The sequence below is a fragment of the Argopecten irradians genome, chromosome 13 (genome assembly GCF_041381155.1).
Source record: "Argopecten irradians isolate NY chromosome 13, Ai_NY, whole genome shotgun sequence".
Lineage (NCBI taxonomy): Eukaryota > Metazoa > Mollusca > Bivalvia > Pectinida > Pectinidae > Argopecten > Argopecten irradians.
The window spans coordinates 11603363-11629268 of NC_091146.1; the positions used below are offsets into that span (position 1 = coordinate 11603363).

General features: G+C 35.7%; 1 protein-coding gene across 1 annotated transcript; it reads right to left on the reverse strand.

The window, feature by feature from the left end:
- Positions 1–1238: 1238 nt before the first annotated feature.
- LOC138305601 (G-protein coupled receptor GRL101-like) lies at positions 1239–18864 on the reverse strand. The gene is given in 19 exon segments (XM_069245903.1): positions 1239–2440; positions 3218–3444; positions 4052–4091; positions 5796–5926; positions 6246–7823; positions 8055–8171; positions 8960–9109; positions 9640–9791; positions 10235–10595; positions 11492–11698; positions 11802–11927; positions 14215–14325; positions 14983–15144; positions 15978–16129; positions 16594–16672; positions 17480–17637; positions 17871–17916; positions 18617–18770; positions 18772–18864. Coding segments are annotated over 19 exon segments (4170 nt in total). The 3' UTR covers positions 1239–2314.
- Between the last annotated feature and the right edge of the window lie 7042 nt (positions 18865–25906).

Below are 25906 nucleotides of genomic sequence, written 5' to 3' on the forward strand. Positions count from 1 at the left end.
TTTTCATATGTCATTTTCGTTTTCCACATTTTGTTTTTTTTTGTTTCGGAATGTTAGTGGGCCTTAAAGGTGTTCCGACAGATAAGGATTACGCCCCTCATAATTCTTTACGTCTTGGCTTCGTGTCCGAATATCACGTGGAGAAGAGTTGCCACATACAGGATGTATGTCGGTTATTCCATCTCCGGGTACCCAAACTTTTCTTCGCCCTTCAACTGGTCAAATCCCACACAATATACACGATATCCCCTTCAATTCCCTACACCTACATCCTACACCTACACACACTATAAAATTTTGATATGTCATTTTTCTTACTTAATTGAAAACCTTGAAGTTTGATGAATTAAGCTGTGTAAATTATTCAAATTGACATGCAAGTATGCATAATGCTATTATCATTATCAAATATTAGTTACGACACAAAGTGTATGCATTGTCATCGATTTGTTTCTGTTATGCCTAATGTATGTTGAGAGGAAAACATACATACAAGAATCACTTAATAATTACTTTAGCACTGTAAATTATTAAATGGAATTATAGACCACAATGCAACTTGGCTTCATAGTCTGGCCGTATATATTCATTTCACTGCACTGTAGACGTAAATATAGTGATTTTTTGCAGTAGTTCAAAACTTAATTTTAAGCTCTTATTTGTAATTTAAATATAATTATCAAACCTTTTGCTAGTGAATACGTCAGTGATATTAAAGCACGTATAGATTTTAACAAAATGCTTTATAGTTCTGATAGGCCTACATTGGCATTTACATATATATGTACACGTCTTTAACACTGATATTGCTAAATTACTACAATTTTAAAAAGATATTGAAAAACTAATAAATAACAATATTAAAAATAAAACTTCCACATTGCCACCAATATCACGGTCGATTACCATCCAAATTATATCATACATGAGATGTATATATATATATATGACCATAGACCCTTAGTTTAGTGAGGGCGTTATTATACACATCAAGTCACAATTCATATGTTTGTGTGATGGACACATCACATATATATCCGTGTAACACTGCCTACTTGCGATGTAACTTTCATCCGTGTTAGTCTCGTATATCTCATCAGCACTTTACATCATCTATAATGGATTTATTACAACGGAATTCCTGGTAGTTGCAATATTTCTGTTGTTGTGGTATAAAATCCAAAGACGTTGATTAGTTGTTCAAATACGAATTTATTAAAAAGCTTTTCTATGAGGCTGAAGGCGATTTTCGGAGTGTCCAAAAATCGACCCGTAGAGACCGAGCTCTAGATCCTAACTGATTACAAAATATGAGACATGGAATTAAATGTACAATTGATACAATGGGTGACACATGGCATGTATATGACTCTATTATGGCTGGTCGGTACTCGGACAGGTAAGATAATTAGCTAATCTATTGTCTGAGTCGTAAGTGTCATAGTACTAGTAAGACCATTTTGGATAATTAACTTCAAAGGGTAGATGAGTTAGAAAAACACAATGAATAAATTACAATAAACCATATGTTATATATAGAGTAATTAACTGGAACAAACGTGACAAGATACATGTACAAAATATAGCTTTTAAAATATCATGTCACAAGAAGGAAATAAAGTTACGAAAGTTTGTGGAAATCAAATTAAATAATACTGAATTAAAATTTTAACCAATGTTCAAAAAATACATAATGTAGCACTTACACCATAAAATTCTTCATGATAGTCCTAAGCTTGCAGAATCTCTCAAACCAGGACAATCATACCCTGACAGCAGAAGCGCATTCTTAGCTTACATGGATAGTGAGTCGATTATCTCAGGTTTGTATCAATCTGGCACATCCATGGAATCTAACGTTTCACATACCCAATGACGCTGTATCATAGGTGTCTGACAGAAGGAGATGACATACACTTTACCTATTAGAAATCCACGGAATCCAACGTTTCACTGAATTGTTTTAACATATGTTGTATGTCCGACAGTAAATAGCAGACGGGGAACACCTAATATGACATTATATTTGTCTATATTCCAGCATCTGCTAAATATTAACATATGATGAATTTAAATACGATAGTTTGTACTCCTGGGTCTGTCAAATATTGATTTTAATAAGAATGTAATACCGAAATAATAACATGTCTAATTGTTTTCGCGGTCACGTGACTTATTCACCATTTTCGTCTCCCAATCAGGAGAGACCTTTCACCAGGAGCCACAGTGTCTATATCTCTGTATTCTCATAACCGAAAAATGCTGTGAATGTCTTACAGACGAGTGCAAATAAAATTTGAATGACCGTTTGTGATCATGGTACTTTAATCTTCCTCAACAACACCTTCACAAGAAGGCCAAAATCACGGATATCGTCCAACTGTTCCGAGTTATCAGGCACCCGACGATGGTCCATTGTAAAGCCTGCATCTGTCACTCTCTGTCAACAGAAATATTATTAGAATAAATATCTTCTGTGACAGAAAATTTAGAGAAATATCGGATAATGTGCTCTTGTAAATATCTGCAAATAGAAATGTAAGATAGTTTATGAGAATGGCGCACCTGTAGCCCTATATAAATAACATAATTCGAAATCATCACGTGTCCATTTGATATCACATCAAAATGAGATTAATACGATAAGTAAACATGATAATAAGAGTTGTTTCCCGTTCTTTGTAACGCCGTTGTGCCTTGACAGTCAACATAGCCTTGCGCCTGTATGTAATACCATGTATGTATACTATAGAGAGACAGACATCATCAAGACAGGTTATATCATGGTACTGTCGAGAAAATATACATAACCAAGGCTGATACATGTATCAATGTTTGGGGATTTCGTAATTATTGCATCTACGCAAAGGAAGTTTTCAATAATAAGCTTGTGATAAACTTCTACTGTTATGAAAAACTTATACTGTTATAATAAACAAATGCTGTTATAATAAATATATACTGTTATGATAGAAATCAACAACACGATTTGTTTTGAAACTCAGTAAACTCAAATGCAAAAGTATAGGAATAATTAAAATAGCATCCTTTGTTAACTGCGAAAAGTATTCTTATCGCTATATGTAAAGGTTAACATAAAGTGCAACAATACTAAAATCTCAATGCACCCATTCGCTACAGAAGCCATACATTCAAATTCTCATCATACAGTACGAAGCTTTCGTTGTGGCAACGATTAAGAAAATGTCTCACTCACGTCATTCTTCAACTGTATTTCTACTGACTCAGTAGTAATGCTCCCGTGGACGAGGTCTTGTTTGTGAAGGTACAACAAACTTGCAACAAGATGGCGGACGATGTTGAATGCGTCCCTGACCTTTAGATCTTTTTCCGGGTTACACAGATATCTATGGAGATACATGCTTCCTCTTCTGTGGCGAAATGTATTCAGCACGTCCAAAACCACATTGGTCATTTCGGTTTCTAGATTTTAAAAAATGAATATGAATTAAAAACAATTCGAATCGTTGAAGAGGAAACAACTTTATATTTTTATTATACAACTTTAATATTACTACTGATACGTTTAGAACTTAATTTTAGAAGATTTATATATTACTCATTAATCACACGTGTTCTAACGGCGCAGAAAACTTGGATTTTTACATTTTCAACGTAAAACGCCAGTATTACTATCATCTACAGCAGAATACACACAAGTATGTCACTAACGTTTACAGGGAATACAACAAAATAAAATAAAACCTCATGCTTTGTTAAATCATAATCATCATATATATTTACTGACAGTGGCATATCATATACAATAACAATAGCCTGTGACACAATGGTATGGTAAGTAATAAAATAAAAATTAATTTGAGAGAAAATAATGTTACTATGAAAAGAGGACTATGTAGATCTCTAACACAAATTTAAAGGGTAACAAACTGTTAGTTAAGTATGTGTACTTTGTTACTAAACTATATCTAAAACGTTTTTATATCTGTAAATTGAAAAACTGATTTAAAGCACCAGCTGAAATAAAAAAGATAAAGTCCAGTTAAAATCTGGACATGCATTGCCTTACCCGATTTCGCACTTCTTGATGAGGAATGTGGGCGATGACTCTACAACAAGGATACAATAAACACCTCGGTAAGGAAACAAAATATAGAGCAAACCACTCAACCACTAAAGTCTTTATAGAATACTCGAACACATGGAAGCAGAATGTTATCTATCTCAGAAGAAAATAAATCACAACGTCACGCGCCTTCTAATTTTTTCAGACACATACAACCAGGATATGTGTAACCAAAAATGTTCTATAGGCGTGAATTGCCTGGGCAGTTCTTATGTGCACCTGACCATAAACATTTGCATACGTTTGCACATGTTTGTTTTAAATACATTTAGTAAAACGACAATCTTTGTAACAACTATAAGTTTGGTTAATACACTCCCTAGGGGAGGCATTGATTAATCTGATACTCAGTAATGGCGCGCAGGTAGGGACTTGGAAATGATTCTCTGCCATACCCTTAAAGTATGGATGGTTCTGGGGTAGCAGTGTACAGTAAGACCGAATGGCCATGGGTGAGATTTTTATTAAGCAGAAAGCCCCTGTTTTATTATATGCATAAAAAATTAAAAAATGTATATGTCCTAAAATTGGTGAATTCAATCTAGAGAATTATATGCAGGCTTCACATTTGCATAAAGAAATTCCCCAAAATGGGTTCGAGATTTCAGATTTCATAGCAACCCAGTATTTTTCACTTTTCTGCATAGAGAGAAACTACAAATACCATATTCAATTTTCAGAATAATTTTATTTCAGAAAACAGCATAGTTATTTAACTTTCATTTTTTCAAATTACCTCCCCTTGTTACTTGTATTGGAGGAATATTGGTGAAAATATACCTTATGGGGAAATTGGCATTACTCGGTGACTATTAGAGATACACAGTATCCGGATAGGTCATTTTGTTCGTCACAACTTTGTTTAGACATTATTTGGGTTTTCGGAAAACTTGAACATACAAAACATGCTGTATAAGGTAGCAGTGTACAGTAAGACCGAATGGCCATGGGTGAGATTTTTATTAAGCAGAAAGCCCCTGTTTTATTATATGCATAAAAAATTAAAAAAATGTATATGTCCTAAAATTGGTGAATACAATCTAGAGAATTATATGCAGGCTTCACATTTGCATAAAGAAATTCCCCAAAATGGGTTCGAGATTAATGGTTTAGAGGGTATCCGAATGTGCGTCTAAGATGGAAAAACTCAATACTGTAGCAGCAGAAATTGATAGCTGGGGTACGAGGTAAGATTGCTCAAAAGTTTAATGATATACTTATGTCGAAATAGGCTCAGTTCCGCTATCACGGCAGTGATGATTGGTTTTAAACTGTGTTCAAGAAAAAAAATTCTCCTAGAGTGGGTGTAATTTTGGGTTGAAAATCTCAATTTTTTGCATTTGAAAAAAACAAATTTGGTTACAATGGTTTTTACAGGCTCACAAAACCACAAAAAGCGGACCTGTCCAAAATTGAACTCTCCATAACTATTGCAAATGTTGTGTAGATTAAAAATATATATACTTTTATGTAGATGTTATTTAAGGTTAAAAAGCTGTGTGTACATAATTAAAGCCTGCTCTTCATTTTGCTGAATTTTTCAAATCAACTGTACACTGCCACCTGGATAGAAAGCACATGATATGTAACCCTGGTTAATGCGAAAGGCTAATAAAGCCAAAGGCACTGAGTATACATGTATATTTATATATGACATTCTGCAGTATGTTATACAATCATACAACACCTGTCTCCTGTTCCACGTGTTAGCCAAAGTGTAGAGGAAAGGATTGACTGCAGAGTTAATGGGGAGTACTAAAACCATGATCCAGGCGTAGGTATCACCCGACACACTACCTCCACAGATTGTCCATATACCTACAAAACAGGTCAGATAGTATGCAAAGGGTGTCCATATTCTTACAAACTGGTCAATTGTCCTACAAAGAACGTCCATGTAACTACAAAATAGGTCATCAATGATTTAACGATAATCATACCGTCTGTTGTTTCTTGCTGCATCTACATCAAATATCATCTATCAACCCGTAGCACTGTCAAAGTTTAAATAGAAACGACAAGAATGACAAACCACTGCTATTTATCGATATCTTATATCGTATATTGAAGCAAACAATAACTGAGTTATTCCTCTAAATATTTATTACTCTGATAAGTTAAAATAACGGTTACGTACCAAGGACACCAATAGGAAACCAGCAGAGGAAATCCGTAGCGATCACTGCCGTGAGTCCTCGAGCTACTCTAATGTCTGAGTTGTGTTTACTTGTTGTTCTTCTTAGTGACCGATGAGTTCGGCTTTCCCGGAAGATGACAACTTGGCAAAGTGCTATTGTTAGGAAAATGACAAAATTCAAACCAACAAAGATGGCAACTGAATATTCCGAACCTGGTGTGGCTGTACCCGACAACGGAAGTGCTAGACATACACCGGAAGAACTATAAAACTCCCCACGAAAGTAATCCTTGTACATTGTCACCGGAAGTAGAGCAATTAAAACACCAATAATCCAAAGTGTGACAGATATCAGTACTGCAGACTTCATTTTAAATTGTCGTAAAGAAAACGGAAAGACGATCGCAATAGTCCGGTCAAGGGATATCAATAGAATCAAGAAAGTAGATGTTTCACTTGAAATCATGGATAAGACTCCACTCACAGTACACATAATGCTTTGACGCCAAGACTTCTCTTCCCAGACGTATATATCTCTGTACAAAGCATCAGCTACGCCTATAATAATCATATAAACACCCATTAACATGTCGGACAAACATAAGTTGATGACAAATATGGAGTAACTTTTCGTCAGATTTATCCGATCATATTTCAATCTATATATCAAAACAGAAAGATTTCCAAATGTTGCGCACACCGCCATGATCCACAGTGCAGCTCTCAACACATACAGGCGGATCAGATCTGAACATGAGGAGATGTTGTCTCGTGGTGCAAAGCAGTTGGCGTCCGTCACTGAAACTGGTCTTGCACAACAGAGAGTGTAAGAGTCAACATAAAGTGTCTCTAGTCTAGATAAACCATCAAATATGTCTTCCTTCAACTCTATATAATTTTTACTCAGATCTAGAGTCTTTAGGTCTGTAAGGGGTTTAAATGTTCCCGGGCCTATCGTTTCTATTTGGTTTGAGCTCAGGTTCAAACAGTGCAGAGCATCACAGTCAACAAAAACGTCAGATGATAATTTTCTAAGTTGTAAACCATATAAATTTAGTGTTTTAAGCAAACGTAAACCCGAAAATGCCATGTCTTCAATATTAACTATAGGATTATCAGACAATATGAGGGATTCCAAGCTCGGCACCATTGCGAATGTTTCAGCAGGTAAAGTCCGAATGTCATTATAACTAAGGTCAAGAAACACGAGCGATTCTAGACCAGTTAATACCGAGTAGTTACCAAAGAAAAGAGAGGCGATCTGACAATGATTCATGGACAGAGATAAAATGGCAGGAAACGTAAGAGGAAGATGATTTGTCCATTCAGAGAGACGGGTTCGAACATTTAATCCTTTTATCGTTTTCGGTAAATCGTAAAATAACTGAGAGTTGTTGGCTTGATTGTCCACACAGTGGAAGAGTAAGCCACGACAGGAGCAGCTGTCTGGACAAATGACGTCACAGTGACGTTCGTCGTCAGCTCGTGGACATTGTCTGATACCGTCACAGACTTGTTCCAGGGGGATACACGTCTTACTGTTTTGACATCGGAAATATCCAGGGCAGCCGAATGAATCTATAAATTAACAATTGCTGTCGAATAATTTAAATGAAGTTAAATTCAGTTATGTTTATGCATTCATGTACTTAGTAGTATTTACCAGATTGATCAATGTAACAAGCTGGGATTACTATCGATATCACGGAAACGAATAATTAATTCATTTCTTACATTCAAGACGTTTACAAACACATGACGTCACTATCAATATTTATTTACAGTCCGATATACACGTTTTGTACCTACCACACTCCCGTTCGTCCTCCGTATTCGGACAGTGAGAAATACCATCACAAAGGAACCTGGCGTGGACACAGTAGGAGTGCGGACATTTCACAAAGTTAACTGGACAAGTGAAGTTTTCTGACAGAAGAATAAATCAAGATGTAACGTTTGTGTTGTGAATATTACAAATACCTTAAAGATGCTCCACCGCCGACAGAGCATAAATGATACCCATCATTTGAACAATGTTGAATCGTGCATCTATATATCTAATTAACACAAAAATGAATTAAAATAATTTATTTTGCTTTCGGTGCATTCCGTATAGAGCATGTACCATGGAATTTTTCCGGGATGCAATAAAATATTTTTTAATATTTTGATCTTGAAGTAAAATCAAAAGCTCACAATTTCAATTATGGTAATTGTGTGTTAGTAACTTTTGTAACTGAAGACAAATACTAAATAGTTATTGACAATGGAACATTACTGTTTGTCAGCGGTGGAGCATCTTTAACTAACATTTAGAAAAAAAATCAATGTTCCTAAATTAAAATTCTTTTATTTTGAATGTGTAGGAATGCTTGTTTGACACACGCCATGGTGCTTTATTGAAAGTTACAGATATCTTGCAAGATACAGGGACAGATATAACGACAATACATATTAAACATCATAAACCACTCCCAATGACTTCATGTTGTCTGTTTATTTATACAAGTTACTATAATATTTTTTACAACATTTGTAATGACGATGTGAAATTGAGTTGGCTACATATCTATGCTTTAGGCGCATGACAAATGTATGGGAATTAGAATTAGGATTAGGGAAATCGAACATTGTTATAACTAACGAAGTCTTGGTGTAAAATCTGTCTCATAAAATGTTGTATCCTACAAAATTGCACGTAGATATTCATTTACCACAATTTTGTAGATGAGTCAAATCCCGGCATGCACTGGGTTCTCCAGTGACATCGAAGTCCATCAGACATTGATGATGTGGGTAGTACGTCATACCGTTCTGACACATCATCTGGGGCTCAGAATACTTCAAGTCGATTAGATCATCATCTTAAAATATAAAAAGAGATAAATTACAACGTGAACAGCAATACTATTATTAGATCGCATACATTGATCTCCTGGACTTTTTCACCGAAATAAGATCTTCTCTGTTAAAGTTTTGCAAGGTGCTCTGGCTACATTATGTGGATTTACTTACCGACAAGGGCCCGGTGATTACATTGTGGTTTAATAATCTCCGGTTTAATGCAAAACCTGTGTCTACAATTTTTTTAAAGTAGATACTGTAGGATAAAAAGTTGACAAAGAAAAGTGAAGCTGTTCCTTGTATCATTGATACCGAGGACAAACGCTAATGTTCAACTTCAGTCATGATAAGATGGCTTGCTTTCATTATGTTTAACATCCTATGAACGACCATGATTAGCCAAAAGATGGGTCAGGCGTAAAACGAGAAATCCGGAGTATTTTGGAGACGATAAGCGACCTTTTAACGGAAAGTAACCTGAACCTGCTCCAGAGGTAAATAAACCGCCACTACAGTCCCTATCTATAATGGAAATATTTATATCACATACCTTCCTCACAGATTGGCGGCGAGATAAGTAAAATTGTCTTTGGTTTCTCGTTAGACCTTGGCTGAATCCAGCGGATCGGTACATCACTACCCGTCAGGACAGTCGTCTTACCGTGACACGAGGGATGATCTGTATCCTTTACATTAACACACCTGTACAGAACGACCATTCACCAAATTTTACGATGTATTAATGGGTATTTTTCTTATATTTCTTGATATATCATCATTCAGTTTTTACGGAGAGGTCGGTTCATCAATCTAATTAAATCCCCTAAACTACATGTACGATGCTCTACGTTACGCTTCAATACAAGATCTAACAACTCTCCGTTCGTAGTCAACTCAGCATGACCCCTATGGTTAGCCAATCAGCGTGTCGCCTATCAAATCTTCGGTGTGATCGATTCTTTCGGAAGTATAAACGCTCCACTAGTACGTCCCGAGATGTTACAATTCTAGGTCAGGGGTCATTCGGAGGTTCATAAGTATAATCTCTTAAGCACAAATACAATATGTTTAAACCAACCAAATCTAAATTGCTTGTGTGAAATGTTACTAAATATTTACAGCATCTCTTCTATAAAACTACCTACCCAAAATAGTGGTCACAGCTATTCCTCACTGTGGCACAGATGGTAAAGTTACGCATGCGACGTCCATCTCGATCACTTGAGAACAAGATGGTTGGCGGTAGTGCAGACTCGGTACGATAACAAAATTCCACATACTGGTAGCACTGCCGAGACCGCCTTAACAGTTCCTTCAGTATGTGTTCACTTTTATACTGTATTGGCACAGCCTGTGTGGTAACCAGGTTGATAAAGACAGATCCTGCTTGCTGAATGGTGAAGAAGCAGTCCTCGTTGCCAGGTGATGTGTCTATGTAAGCGGAAAACGGCCACGTCATCATCGACACGGTCGAATTGTGATAGAAGCATGAGACTGTTTCATACCCTGACAATTGTTCAGAAATGAAAGTAAATTTTAATTGAACTCAAATGATAAAGCCCCTGAATTATACAGTGAGTATATGTAGGAAATATTGGGTGCAGAGACAATGTCATATTTGTATTTGTACAGAAGAAAATGTTGCTGATTGCTTAGACTAATTTTTGGACTATCTGGAGAGTAATATTCTGATAAATACAGTATAATTACTTCATAGCATTAGTGTTTTAGGATATTTCTGTAATGGTTTCAATACTTTCAGATTTTGATCTTATTCTTAGGCATTATCGATAATTAATTTGGGCAACATACAACATGGTATAGAAGTCCTAGGATGTTACTTAATCTATTACGCAAAGATTGTGGAGAGACATACGGTTATTGATATTACGATATAGACTAATATAATATTTTCCTATCTAGAGGATGTGACAACGACATCATAACCCCAGGAGTAATTCAGGAATGAAAACTCGAGGTTTGACGAGGGTTGGACATTCAGGGAATTCACCGAGGGTTGTGATTTTGTTGTCATACCCTCAGGTAGGGAATGATTCTTTTTCTCCCATATACAAAAGAAAAAGAGTAGATAATAGCCTTAAAGAAGCATTTTCACCGCGACATGAACATGATTCCGTTGTCTGCGCGTAAATATTGATGACGTCATCGACAATGAACGCCACGACCACACCGCATGAAGTCATGACGTCACGTAATTGTCTTCAGATTCAAAAGGTTAGCGCGCGCAATCTGTCATACCCTAGGGCTCACACGGCTATAACCTGTGACAAATCAGTGAATGGTGGGAGAAAAGACAACTCTGCAGGTAAAACCGGACATATCAAATCAAGGTTTTATATCAAGCTGAAGTGAATGCACAACTAAGATATAACGGTACACACCACTGCCTCCCAGATGTACTCGTGCTGTCGTGACGTTACAGGACTTGACGGGACACATAGTTGAGCACGAGTAGGTAGGGTTACCAAGGAAACAGGAGTTCTCATCACTTCCGTCATGGCAATCAGGGATTTTATCACACATTCTATATATAGAAACATGACGACTGGAATAACAAGGCCAGATGGACTCGATCAGCTTTGGATGACCTTGAAAAAACAACAGGATGAGTGAAACAACTAATGAGACATTTTCTGTTTAGAAAAGTTTGGTTCAGGACACAAAGAGACTGTACATAACTTCACATCATACCGTGACACGTGGATGTCCATTCATCCGACCCGTCCCAGCATTCCAATTCACTATCACAAACGTCATAGTCTGGAATACACTGTCCATTGTGACACGTCCACTGGCCAGACAGGCACGGGGCTTTATCTATAGAGTAAAAAAACTTCTGTCATTTATTCAGGTATAATTCATTATAGGATAAATAGGATAAATATGTCATGGCCCGCTTTAACAATAATAGACGATAATAATATATATATATGTCTTCATACATACAAAGATACAAGTCTTTTATAAAGTAGTCAGAAAAAGAAAAGTAAAACATATGAAAAATATGTAATGATAATGTAACACTATCAGTAAACATGTAAAAATTGTCATTTCATCAGACAAATGACAGGGGGGTGGGGGTTAAATTGTTTTCTTTCAGATATTTTGTAGATGTCCCGTGTATTCCGTCTTTGCATATTACAGAGTTAACTCCCTTGTGGGTAGGTATCAATTGTTACGTCATTATTTCGTGAGCGCAATTCACGTTGTTTTCTCCGAAACGTATGACGTTACACTCCCAAACACATGACGTCACAATCAATACCTACCCGCAAGTGCAGATAACTCTGTAATATGCAAATTCGGAATATCGGCCTTTCGATTAGTGGCATCAAGTTACCAGGGAAAAACAATAGTTAAACTCTTGTTAAATGTGTGTTAAAGACGTAAATATTATCGATGACCAATATACAGAGGACTTATGCAAATGTGGTTCCAAATATCATTTTCAGGTCGAATTTTAAGATATCTGTTAGGTTAATAACGGGTTTAAATGCTGATATCATGGGAGAAACCCGACAATGCCAAGAATATATCAGATTTGATTTACACTGAATATGTCATAGTGTCCCATCTCAGTCATGTATTTTGTATTCATATGGGGTAAAATGACGTCACGTGATATCCACGATTAATTAGCCGTATTAGGTTAGTATAATTCTTATTAGGTTTGGATGATCTATTTATCAGGTCAGGGTACGCTTCGAGCCGAGAGATAGTAACAATGTGAATAATACCTCTGGTGACTACTTTCAAAGGCAAAACAAAATTGGTAAGAATATTTAAGGATTTTTTTTAGCATAAATGGAAAACGATTACGTATTCGAGTCATTCAATGAGTTCCGAGTCATTTGTTGTCCACACATACTGTATTTAACAGTTATCTAATTGAACGATCCTTCGACAGCAGTAAATATAATACCTAATATTATCAGGTATACAGTTTGTTAGGGACCCAGTATGGAAAAATAGTGGGTCAAAAAGACCGAAACAACTTGTTTTAAAGAACATGTTTTGTCCATATTAGGTCACTTACAAACTGTGTAGCTTTTCTAATAAATATTAGATATTATAATTAATAAAATTAGTACATTGCTGAACTTTAAACCATTGTTAATGCTATTCTTATAACATCTAGGTTCGTCAGATTCATCGTAATAATCACTGTAATAATCACACACTTAGTTCAGTGAGATAAATAAACCCCGACATCCTGTAATAAACGACCACAGTCAGAATGGATACAACTGGTGGTGAGACATCCGTACCCTACAACTGGTGGTGAGACATCCTTACCCTACAACTGGTGGTGAGACATCCTTACCCTACAACTGGTGGTGAGACATCCTACCCTACAACTGGTGGTGAGACATCCGTACCCTACAACTGGTGGTGAGACATCCTTACCCTACAACTGGTGGTGAGACATCCTTACCCTACAACTGGTGGTGGTGAGACATCCTTACTCTACAACTGGTGCTGATGACAACCTTAGTCTACAACTGATGGTGAGATATCGTTACTCTACAACTGGTGCTGATGGCAACCTTAGTCTACAACTGATGGTGAGACATCCTTACTCTACAACTGGTGGTGAGACATCCTTACCCTACAACTGATCGTGTGAGACATCCTTACCCTACAACTGATCGTGAGACATCCTTACCCTACAACTTGTGGTGAGACAACCTTACCCTACAACTGGTGCTGATGACAACATTACCCTACAACTGATCGTGAGACAACCTTTAACTATAAATGGCTACACTCTTTATGTACAAATATATACCATGTTTCGTGTTTAGAAACAGAACTGCAACATATTGCTATTTTTCTAACTGTCTTTACCGACCTTTTAAGCAACGTTACAGTTCTAAATGAAATGCGCCCTCAAACGTTTAATTTTAATTAATAAGTGACATCTTTTTCTGGTTCTGAAATAAATTTCAGCTCCTAACATACATGATTTTTAATGCTATATTTTCGTCAGGTTTTTGGCGACACTTATCATACAGACACCCTGTTTTATCCGACACATTTCCTCGGTCCATCTGTATGACGGTAAATACAGATTTTCTTATGTAGTAACGTAAATATATCTTACAGCAGTTGTGTTCGTCCGACCCATCGTAACAGTCCGGGTAATAGTCGCACACTAGATTTAGTGATATAACCTTTCCATTGTCACAGCTGAAAAGGGATCCATCCGTCTCGCCTGAAGAGAAAGAAAAAATCAATCGTCTTTTATTGCAAGGATGCATCAACGTGATTCTATTGTTTCATGAAACTCAGAAGTGTAATTTATGAATGAAATGTTATGGGTATTAGATTTTAAATATGCACATTACGGCAATTCACAGTCTAGCTGGAATGCGAGATGCTCGATGACGAAGATGTTTGTTGCGGGATGTGTTTATTTCGTTTTGATTGCATATTTCAAGTATTCTATGAGGCTTGTGGTTACGGGAAACAATGCTAGAGCTACCAAATTAAATTCCTATTTAACGAAGTAACTCTATATGTCTAATGTTTCCTATGTTAGGTCTCGCCATTTTTTCACACCAAACTTAATATGAAACGCTTAATTAATGTGGTTTTCTAGGACAATCTGAATAAAATACCTTTCCATATTATCTCTCGGTTCGATAGAAGCATCTGAAGCGGTGTGAAAATGAGGATCTGTATTGAAGTAAGATTGTTTTCGAGTCATCATTTAAGTTATTAAAATATTCACAATTTTACACGAAGGTGTATTCTATCTCTTGTGATTAATGTAACAGTTAAACAATAAGGTCTTTAATATTTATTTGCAAAGTATATAATAATAGAGATGATAAATTTTGTTCATATGGTGAATAATGTTTTGTCTTACTTGTTGGACACTTGTCTTCATCTGACCGATCCATACAGTTAGTTCTGTAATCGCAAACAAAGTACGACAGTATGAATTCCTTTGTCTGACGACACTGGAACATGCGGTCAAGGACGTTTGTAGATATTGTGCTGACATCGTCGGTATCAGGAACACGTGTAGCTGAAATATCAAACCGATAGCTATTTCAATGTGTTTTAAAGTTCCTTGCTTATTTTGAAATGTTTGATAAACTGAAGAGAATGGCGTTTTATTTCCCCCAAAATTAATAAAAAAAAGCCATTTCTTTTATATAGGTCTGTTGTAAAATTGTACCTACATGTAGCTATAAATATATGTAAAACGGTAATATATAAGCAATGCATTTCATATAGAAAATATGATTTTTTCATAACAATAAGTCTATCAATGTGTCAGCCATCATTCTCATTCCCGACTCGTGGATTAAATCGTAGTTGATAAACAGTTTTCCTGGTCTAGCTTAAACAATGTTAATGCAGAGACCCCAAAATGAGTTAATTATGTATGTATATGTATTAAACTATCTTCCTATAGCATTTGTGGTATATATACAGTAGATACCAGAGCTTTACAGACAATCATCTTATAATGCGCTAGCGCGCATTATGAATATTGTCTGCAAAGCTCTGGCATCTATATAGACCATAGATGCCACAGGTAGAAAGGTTAAAGCTTATAGAGATGCAGTGCGCTGAAATAGGATTGAACTAATTTTATTTTCTGTGTATCATTTATATAACAATTTTGGTGATTGCGCGAATTTATCATTGTTAAATTTCTAAAGTAGCTTAGCCCAAGTATTGATAACACAGTGATAGTAATCACGGAGGGACAGAGGGTGTCGGTCCATTGTAGTGCAAATGGGCATGGAAGTGACAATAGTCCCTGGAGATCGAGGGTGGTTGTTCAATGTAGCCCAAATGAGGATACGGCAGTGATAGTAATCCATGGAGATCGAGGATGGCCGTTCTTACGTAATTGTACGGCATCATTCTTAATCCCTGTTGTGTTGAGACAGATGTAATGATCCATAGAACAAAGGCTGTATACCCAGTTACTGAACACGTCTGCAAACGGCGTGATGCCAACACAGGTGCTATACTCATCCCCATAATCGTACCCTTTCCTGGTGAAAAGTAGGTCAAATATTCAGTAGATTTATAGAAATTAAATTAAAAGAAATAAAGAAATAATATTAATGAATTAAGAAGAAATATTATTCAAAGATTGAGTTGATCAATGATAGAAATAAGCAAACAAGTCTCAATAAACAGGTTAATTTATTGATTCCTTTGAATAAAGGCATCTCTTCAATAACAAATAAATAATATTGCAGTGTTTACTGAAGTGTGACCTTTACTAGCGGAACAAGGATAAATCTAATTGATATTAGAATGACGCTTGCAATTGTAAAGAAGTGATGCCAATAGTGTTATACACGTAGACTTATTTCATTTTGTAGTCACAATTATGTCTTTCTTTTCAAACTGCCGCCATGATAAAGTCACAAAGTAAGTAATATTACATTCATCTTGTTATTTTAATGGAAATATTAATAAAAATGTAATCAAAGATGACCATTTTTCGTACCAGGCGGTGAAGGTAAGGCGTTTAGACTTTCCCCTTATGAAGTGTTTCCACTGAAAGTTCCTTTCCTCGTTATTGACGTCTGGTAAACCCCGAAAACAAAGGTTAAACATAAAGAAAAGTTCAGACATGTCATCTGTATTGTCTTACTTGCTAACATGAATTATTTTTTATCATAGTGATAATAAAGTTTGTCACATATTTGTCGCATATTTGTTCTCGTTTATTTCCTTATATTTATTATGTAAATATCAAATAAAGCGATATTATTATTGGTTGTTTGGGTGTTTTCGTTACTAATAAAATTCTCCTGATATTCCAGATAAACATGTATAGGGGTTCGAGTTAATCAGGATCAACTGGCAATCTGATTGAAATACAGATCCTTATAACCACTCCGTTCAATAGAGGATCTGAGAAAATCCGATTAAGGGTCATGTTCGGATGACCTTTATACCACTTGTAATTCAGATCAGATGCATTTTCTGCACGTTGCTCTGTCAATTGACAACGCCATTTCGCCCCTGCATACAAATACGATTAGTTTTATTGTGCTCTCTGGGCGAGATGACTACGTACACGGAAATAATTCTGACAAATTTTCAAACTATTTCGTCCCCTGAAATTCACTGTCAAAATTTTGCCAGCAGCAATTTGATTGGCCGTTTACAAAGGTCATCTGGACATGAACCCTAATGGGATTTTCTCAGATCCTCTTATCTAACGTAGTGATAATAAGGATCTGTATTTTAATCAGATTGGATCAACTGAGAAATTCTTGGCGCATGACGAGCAAGAAGCACTGTGTGCAATAATCTGATACAAATGTAGCTCTTTATGAGGAACATTGTCAACTGCTTATATAAAGTAGTGAGAAAATAATTCTTACCAATCAAATAATTCTGAATTCCTGTACTAAAGACTGGACGGTCATAATATTTGCGGATCAAGTCACTGGCGACCAACTGGTCTCTCCAATCAGAGATGGTGATATGTTTACAGGGGGCATCACTGCCAATTTTCTTAACGACAGATAAACACCCTTTTCTGAAGTTAACATATTAAAAAACGTTAATTGTCTATGTTGTTGAAGTATGTTAACAATTATATTGCCATGTACAGTGTAATAACGAAAATACATGTATGTTATTGAAGAGTCTTAAATGTAAATGTAAATGAAATACAAATGAATGTTAATATAATTTTAAATAATAATGTAGAAATGACTTTATTTCTAATTAACCACACATAAATTGTAATTATAATTAGGTTTTACTCACCCAGGAACATAAATACTAGTTTTCATGTTATTGTCTTCACATTTGTCTGCAATACAGAAAACAAAATAGTCATTATTATGTGGATATAGGTACATACATACAAATCCTTATTATGTCGATATAGGTACATACATGTACATATATGCCCTTATAAGCATGCTACATGGAGGTTTTAATACTTTGGTGAACAATCAATTATTCTTCTTACAGCTAGAAGAATTTTATTTGTTAGAAGTAATACCGCATTTGTAACTTGACCCTGAATCAGTTAAGATTGAATATTAGTCTTTTTAATTTGAAGCCGTTGCTAGAGTGGTTTCCATCCAAAAACTGTGCCATTGTGTTTTTATAATCCATCTAAAGCTATATATAGGACCATTGACATGTTGATAAACAAGGTCATGAATTTCGTGTATCTTCGCGGGCAGTAAGATATCGCGAAGTTTAATGGGACTAATCCACGTACCACGTGATACCTGATACCATTTGTGTGGGGCTATTGCTTCTGTTGGTGATGGAATGGCGCCAAAAGATGATTTCCCGCGCTAACATCCTTTCGGCGGGAAGATTACAAATTGTTACGTTCCATCAGAACTGGAGATACTAGCCGCGGAAAACCTTATCGGGTAGTACATGGTACGTAAAATATTCCTATTGAGTGAAAATAGTTCAAACACAGATAAATAACATCATAGACGTTTATATCCCGAAAAGAAAATATTTTACTGTAATATATAGTAACTCACCGTAAAGAACGATAACTGCTGTTGACTTTTGGTTCCGCTGAGATCGACAAATGTAGACTCCCTCATCACCAATGGACATATACTTAATCTGTACTAATGACGATGACACGTTATCAAATGTTGTGTGTCTGACCTTAGTCCTGTATTTCCACCTTGTCCTTGTCTGTCTGTATGTTAATTATTCCAACTCTGCCTGAGTAATACCAGGTTGGCGGTGACAGGTCGTTAGAGGAACAATTCAATTCCATAGTTCCCTGAAAGCTATGTACTCCTCCACCAGTCACTTCAAGTGCTTGTTAGAAAACATAAAATGACGTTTAACACTCTTACATTTCACTGTTACAAAAAATACCAAGCTGCAGTGGCTTCAATACAAAATTAATCATCATATCCTAACTACTAACACCTTTCGCTTCAAATCACATTTAGTTATATCGCCTTTATGTACTCTTTGTAATTCGGAGAATGAAACTATTCAACATGTACTGTGGGAATGTGGTGAAGTAAAAAAATACTTAAAAGCCTTAGAATTTTTTTAGATGCTCTTTCTATCCCATTTTCCTTCAATAAGCAATCCTTTATTTTTGGTCTGATATCTGAAAACCTCGACAACTGTAAAGCTGAAAATGAAATTCTTCTCATTATAAAAGAATATATCTATAAAATGCGGTGTTTTCACAAGTCACTTACCATAAATGGGCTGATTTGTGCTTTGAAACAATTCTACAATTTGCCAAAATATATTGCAAACGGTAAACGTGATTTGGAAAAGGAAATATTTGAAATATAATGGGGAACATGGGGAAAATTGTCTAAACTATAGTAGATATTCGTCTCTCCTAAAACCACTCTCCAATGCTACCACAGTGTTGCTGATCCATCTTTTAAGAATAAGCAGATGTTTTTTATTTATATATCATCAAGTTAAATTTGTATAAATTAACATTGATAGTACCATCCTCTTTCTTCCTTCCTACTCCTCCCAGATCTACCCCTCAAGCTCCCCTTCCACACCCCACACCCCACACCCCTACTTTTTTTTCTCTCACCTCTCTATACTCTATTATTCACCCAAAGAAATGTAATTAAAGGAGTAAGAAATGATACTTTTACTTTATAAATTACATATAATTACCTCTCACTACTGGAAGAGGAAAGCAATAGGTTAGGTGAGGCACCCTCGTCAGCTACTATATACATTGTCTGGAATCTAACTGTAGTTGAGAGGTAAAATTGTGTGTTTGTTCATATTAATATTCTACACAACTGTACTGTACAAACAAACATACCGGTATTCATGTGCTTCTTAAAACAGGGTTCAAGTAGTCAAGAAAACGCAATTTAAGTCAGGACATTTCATATTTATACAAACCTTTTTGAATGATAGTTCGTTCCATTATAGTCCAAAAATTAACATTTGTTTACCATGAACTCTATCTCAGACCATCTGAAACTTTACAGCTTAAAATGCCTCAATTAAAAATAGGCCTGAGATTACAAATGCAGTACATTTTTGTATTATGAAGTTTCAAGTTTTGTTGCTTTTACTTATTTTTTCTTCTGCTTGAACCCTGCAATTTTATACCGTGCCTTTTGAATTTAAATAAGTATGAAAGTTGCGAGTTGAATGGATCCCCTCCTGTGTGAGGGCAACTTATTGTATCATTTCCCTCTTATAAGTAATAAAAAATATTTTTTTTTCCAAAATAAAAATAAAAAATAAGATGACGTTGAAAAAAAAGAAAAACTGCAAAAGACAAATATAATATACTACTAGCGCATACGGCTATCAAACAATGTGATAAATGGCTGAAAGTGTAAAATGGTATTGCTATATCAGTATAATTTCTTATGAAATCGAAAAAGAATTCCCATCAAAATCGCTCTGCATGCGATAAAATCCATTTATATCATAGGAATCTCTTAAACGTTCTCCCGGCTGGCTATGTCCGTGTTGATATTCAGCCATGCAGCTTCCCTTTCAAATTTTATTTTCAGAAGTGTGCTAAATTTATACGGGACTTTTCCATAATTTCAATGGTCAAAACTGGACAATTTAAGTAGAAAAAGACCGCCGTTTTGATATTCAAGGACTCTTGGAAGGCCAACCAACACATTTAAACTGATTTCCATTCCCGACTATTCACTTTAAATAACCCTGGGCTAATAGACGTTCATGTAATAAACAAAACCAAAACGATCTATATATCTAACGCGGATTCCGATACTGTGAGTTTACGAGTGGTAGATATTGGGAAAATTAATTCCATTATCTATTATATGTCCAAACAATTACGGTAGTCAATTATCTTCTACCTTCCTGTCTGGCTAATGGTTAGAGATATAATTCGACCTCCGGGTTGTTACACCTCGTAAAAAATTATTAACAGTTCCCTTGTGTCTCTATCAATTAGTTTATTACCAAATATCATTGTATATGTACTATAAAAAAATGTAACATCACCGGAAATCGATATAATCAACCTGTCGTGCCATGCCCATGTGGTATCTGCAAATGTGTGTCATGTCAAATACAATATGTTAGATTATTAGATTTCAGTTATTATACACCCGGATAGTCGATAGGTTATTGAAGTGTGACATGGCCATGGATAAAAAACACAGGTGAACTGATAGACGCTAAATACCGGACCATCAGTTAAATCATCTGTTTTCTGACCATTCTGACATCGTAATGTGACAGATGCACATTATACAACAAATACATCGCATCTAACATAATCATTTATACTGTTTGTTTTACTTACTGTAGCTGGTCGGGATGAACATAGATACTAGGAGTATTGAAGCAATATTTCTCATCTTGACGTTTCTGAAAAAAATAAACTGATAACACTAACTGAAAGATGACGGAAAATATCAAGATATTTAACAAATACTTACCTTTCTGGAACCATATTCACTATTGTATAAATTGTTATTAAAAGATAAAAAGAATGACTTTTTTACTAACATATACAAAGAATGATCTGCAGATTATGATACGTGTCTGTAACAAAAACTGACAATGTCTTGTATTTCAATCACGTGAACAATAATTATTACTATAGAATACTAAACAAGCCGAAATGACATCGATCAATATTACTTTGATGTTTCAACTTACGACCACCCGTAAGTACTTACGTACACGTAAATTACGAGGATATTTGCATCCGGTTTTGCGATACGTACATGTAAGCTACGAACGGGGACTTACATACAGTGTACACGTAAATAGATACACTCACTCGTAAGTTACACCCACTTTGTGAAACGGTACATGCGTACATGTAAGTTACGCACGGGTACTTACGTACGCGTAAATAGATACACTCACACTCGTAAGTTACACCCGCTTTGTGAAACGGTACCCCAGGATATGTATGTCGTCCTAACCGTTACCAATATCTACATCTTACTTAATGTCGACATAAAATGAGTTTGTACTGATTAATGTTTAAAATGGCTGTTTCATCTTATGGATTACAGCAGTGAATTTTTCGGTCTTGGTCTAGCCCCATCAGCTCTAAATCTCTAAAAGAAACTCCTATAACATGGTTTGGGGTTGTAGGCCCATTACAGATACCGGGGGGTTAGCCATTATTAATCATATGGACATAGGAATGAGGTCAGGTCGATTCCCTTATGGAGTTGTAGGGGGGTTAAACAGGAGGGACAATTTGCTGTTTAGTCCAGATTGTTTGGAACCAAATAATATTTGTTGAATGTTTTTTTTGAAAAAAATGCATTTGCATGTTAAAAATAAACATAATATAACTTAATGTAAAAAATCGGTCTCAGTGACCTAATTTTGTTATACAGTATAACTTGTCTAAACCGGACCGTGTATAAACCGAAAACTTGTCTATACCGATTCATTTTTTGGTCCCGGCAAATTTCTTATCAAACTATAGTGCCCAAAACCTGCATAATCCGGAACCTGTCTACTCTGAAAACCGGAACTTTCTAGGTAATGTTACTATACCTTTCTTTGTAAAATTAACCTGGGCAAACCGGCAACAATATTTTTCACAACATTGGACAATAAAAACAAATACACTCGATTCACGCCTCGCCCTACCGGCTGATCATGAGGCGCAGATTTAGTTGTACGGGTATACTAAGGACTAGATAGTGACAACCTTTCACTTTTGTACATAAACATTGCATTTTGAATACTTTTCACGGTCAATTCTAACAATAAAAAAATACACATAATTTCTAAGATTTCATTTGAATGTAGCATACCGATCAGAAACCAAGAAAATGTAGGCTGGAAATCTGTGTTCTATCATGTACATACAGTGTGTGTGAGAATAAATGTTTTGCTGTAATAAAAAAAAAATCTTCGGATGATTTTCATGTGAACATATCGTGATAAGTTTCTGTCCCTCTATAAACCGGACAGCTGTATAAACCGAACAAAAATAGACTGGTCCCATTCACATCCGGTTTAGAAAAGTTATACTGTATATCAATTATTCAAAATAAAACACAATGCACCTGTCCTTGTGCGAATAAATAGGTCACTTCAAAACAGGCAAACAATGAATTCAATGCTGCGTACATACCGATCAAAAAAATGATGGCCGAGTAAGGAAAATGGGTTCACTATACGACATGTTTCAAAAAAAACTGTTCTACTCCAAATGTAAAACTAAATACATGTCTGTGAGAATAACCATTTTTGCTGTAACAATTCATGAAATGGGATGTAAAAAAAAATCTTTTGTGCATTGTATTTTCAATCATCGTGTGGATAAGTCAAACATGTGTGTTCTAAAGAAAATGGATATAATCGTGATAAGCTGGTATAAACCAGTCAGCTGTACAATCAGATCTACAAATAGGGACTGGGTCCCATTTCACATCGGTTTAGAAAAAGTTTTACTGTATTATCAATTATTCAACAAGAATAAAGGTCATTTTGTGCCAAAATATTATCCGACAAAATACCAAATATACATTATATAAAATTTCCATTGAAGAAATGTATTTGTATATTATTTAACTAAGGCAAAAAATATTGTGAATTAGAGAGGGTTGGGGAGGGAGAGCAGGGAGGAGAGGTGAGGTTTTATTTTATCTTTTAAACTTTATCTTTTAATACACCAATAAATATGTTAATCTTATGTCCCGTTTCCAAATATGATAAGTTGAGAACGCATCAACGAAATTTATTCAAATTTCGTGCAATGTTATCATTTGAGAAAATAGAGTTTGGAATTAAATTTGAGGTCAAAAGGTAAACGTCACTGTTACAAAAAACATGGATTTCTAAAAATTAGTTTCCGGACGATAATTTGAGAACACATAATCTGTTCAAACTTTATATAATCATAACCTTGCTAAGCAATAATCACATACCGTAGATTAAAAAAATGTAATTGACGGCAGGAGACGTATGTTGCTTGCAACACTTACTGTAAGCTTGTTATAATTACGTCCTATATACATCCAGGGCTATTTAAAGACGGCCTCCCATGTATGCTGTATCCTGAGTGTTTGAAGTGGATTACATTGTATACCCACTCCGTTTAATAGAGGATCTGACAACATCCCGTAAGGGTAATGTTTGAATGACCTATATATCGCCTGTACTTCACGTCATATGAAGATCACCTGGACAACAATGTAATATTGCCTAATAAGTAATATGAAGCTTACCTGCAAAAGCTATATCATATGCTCCAGCTTAGCGCTCAGCAAACAGGGAGTGGGACGACTGGTTCGCCCTTTGTCAGTTTAATGTGACCGGTAGGGGTGTGTTGCTTGGTGTCTTCAATTGCATGTTTCAGTGATATAGCATTATAAAAAGGGCAACAGTTCCACTATACAAGAAGACACAACACGAACATACCGCAGTCTCCGAAAAACACGCACCTCGCACTTTACACTCGCTACACACTGCATACATGGGAGACCGTCCTTACATGACCCTGGCTTTTAATAGGACATTGAAATAATCAAACAAGTAATCAATGATATATCATCTATATAGGCCATAAATTCTTAAAAACCCCACTGGACATCAACTCAGGTCAAACTTAGCTTCGACAAACTATGAAGCATATCTCGCAATGATTAAAAAGTCTTAATTTGTTGGATAAGTCGTTTTATTATCAAACATCTTCATAAATGTAGAAATAGAGGGAAACAGATTGGTCGCTCCGGGCAGTACTTGGAAACTGGACAGGTGTCACATCAATAGAGTCTATACTTCGGGGATCTAAATTAATTACTTTAATTCCATTCATTTCTACCTGTGTGTATAGGAACGACAATATTTCTCGTCATGTTCATGGTAACCCTTGACTACGACTGTGGTATACCAAAGCATTTATGAAACAGTATGTAACAGTGTCATATTAATCATACTATAACAATTTAATTGGTTCCTTTATGTTTATGTAATTTTAATGTTTCTGCATGATCATCCATAATTTACAAAATGCAGGTAGGTCGGTACATGTATCAGTTACCCTATAAAACAAACAAAAAAATCTCTCAAATGACTCACCTATGTGTACATTCTTGACATCCGCATCAAAAAGAAAATGATTTAGAATGTTGATTTGTAGATTCGGAAAAGTTTCTCTACGTTCTCACGTTCCCGAAATGTCGCGTTACACTCCCCTAAATCTCCTGTATATGTATGTCGTCTGCCTCCCAATTAATCCATTCGGAGATCGACCATCAGATACTCTCAAAGCTGTTATTCTCCTGATCAATCGGTCACTGTTGCTGAATCCCAGGACGATGTGTAGTTTATGTAAGATCGTTAAGACGACCATATCATCTGAGGTCAATAATGTGACTGATACTCGCTATGGTCTTTGACAGGTTGCTACATGTAAGTTGGAGAGTAAGCGTTCGGTCTGTATTGAAGCCAAGATACAAATAAGGCACTCTGAAGAGGGATACATTTAGAATTGTTCCTCTGAAAAAATCCATGTGGGACTGTTCCATTGCACATAGTCCATACTCTTGCTTTCCGCCCACAAAACCTGGCAAGTCCTTAAATAAGGGTGTTAATATGACACTAAAAATGGAATCAAACATTCCCATCAGGCTTTTAGAACTATTAGACATAGTCTCGCATTTTTCACCTGAACGAGACCGATTGATTTTGAATCCTGCTTTACATGGATGCCTAATTTATTAGGAATTAAACAATGAAACTGTGAAATTTTATTCTTTGACATTTGACCACTGAAATTACCATGAACCCAGACAAAATCGGATATTCTCATATGTAGCATACAATATGCAGCTGACAGTAATTTA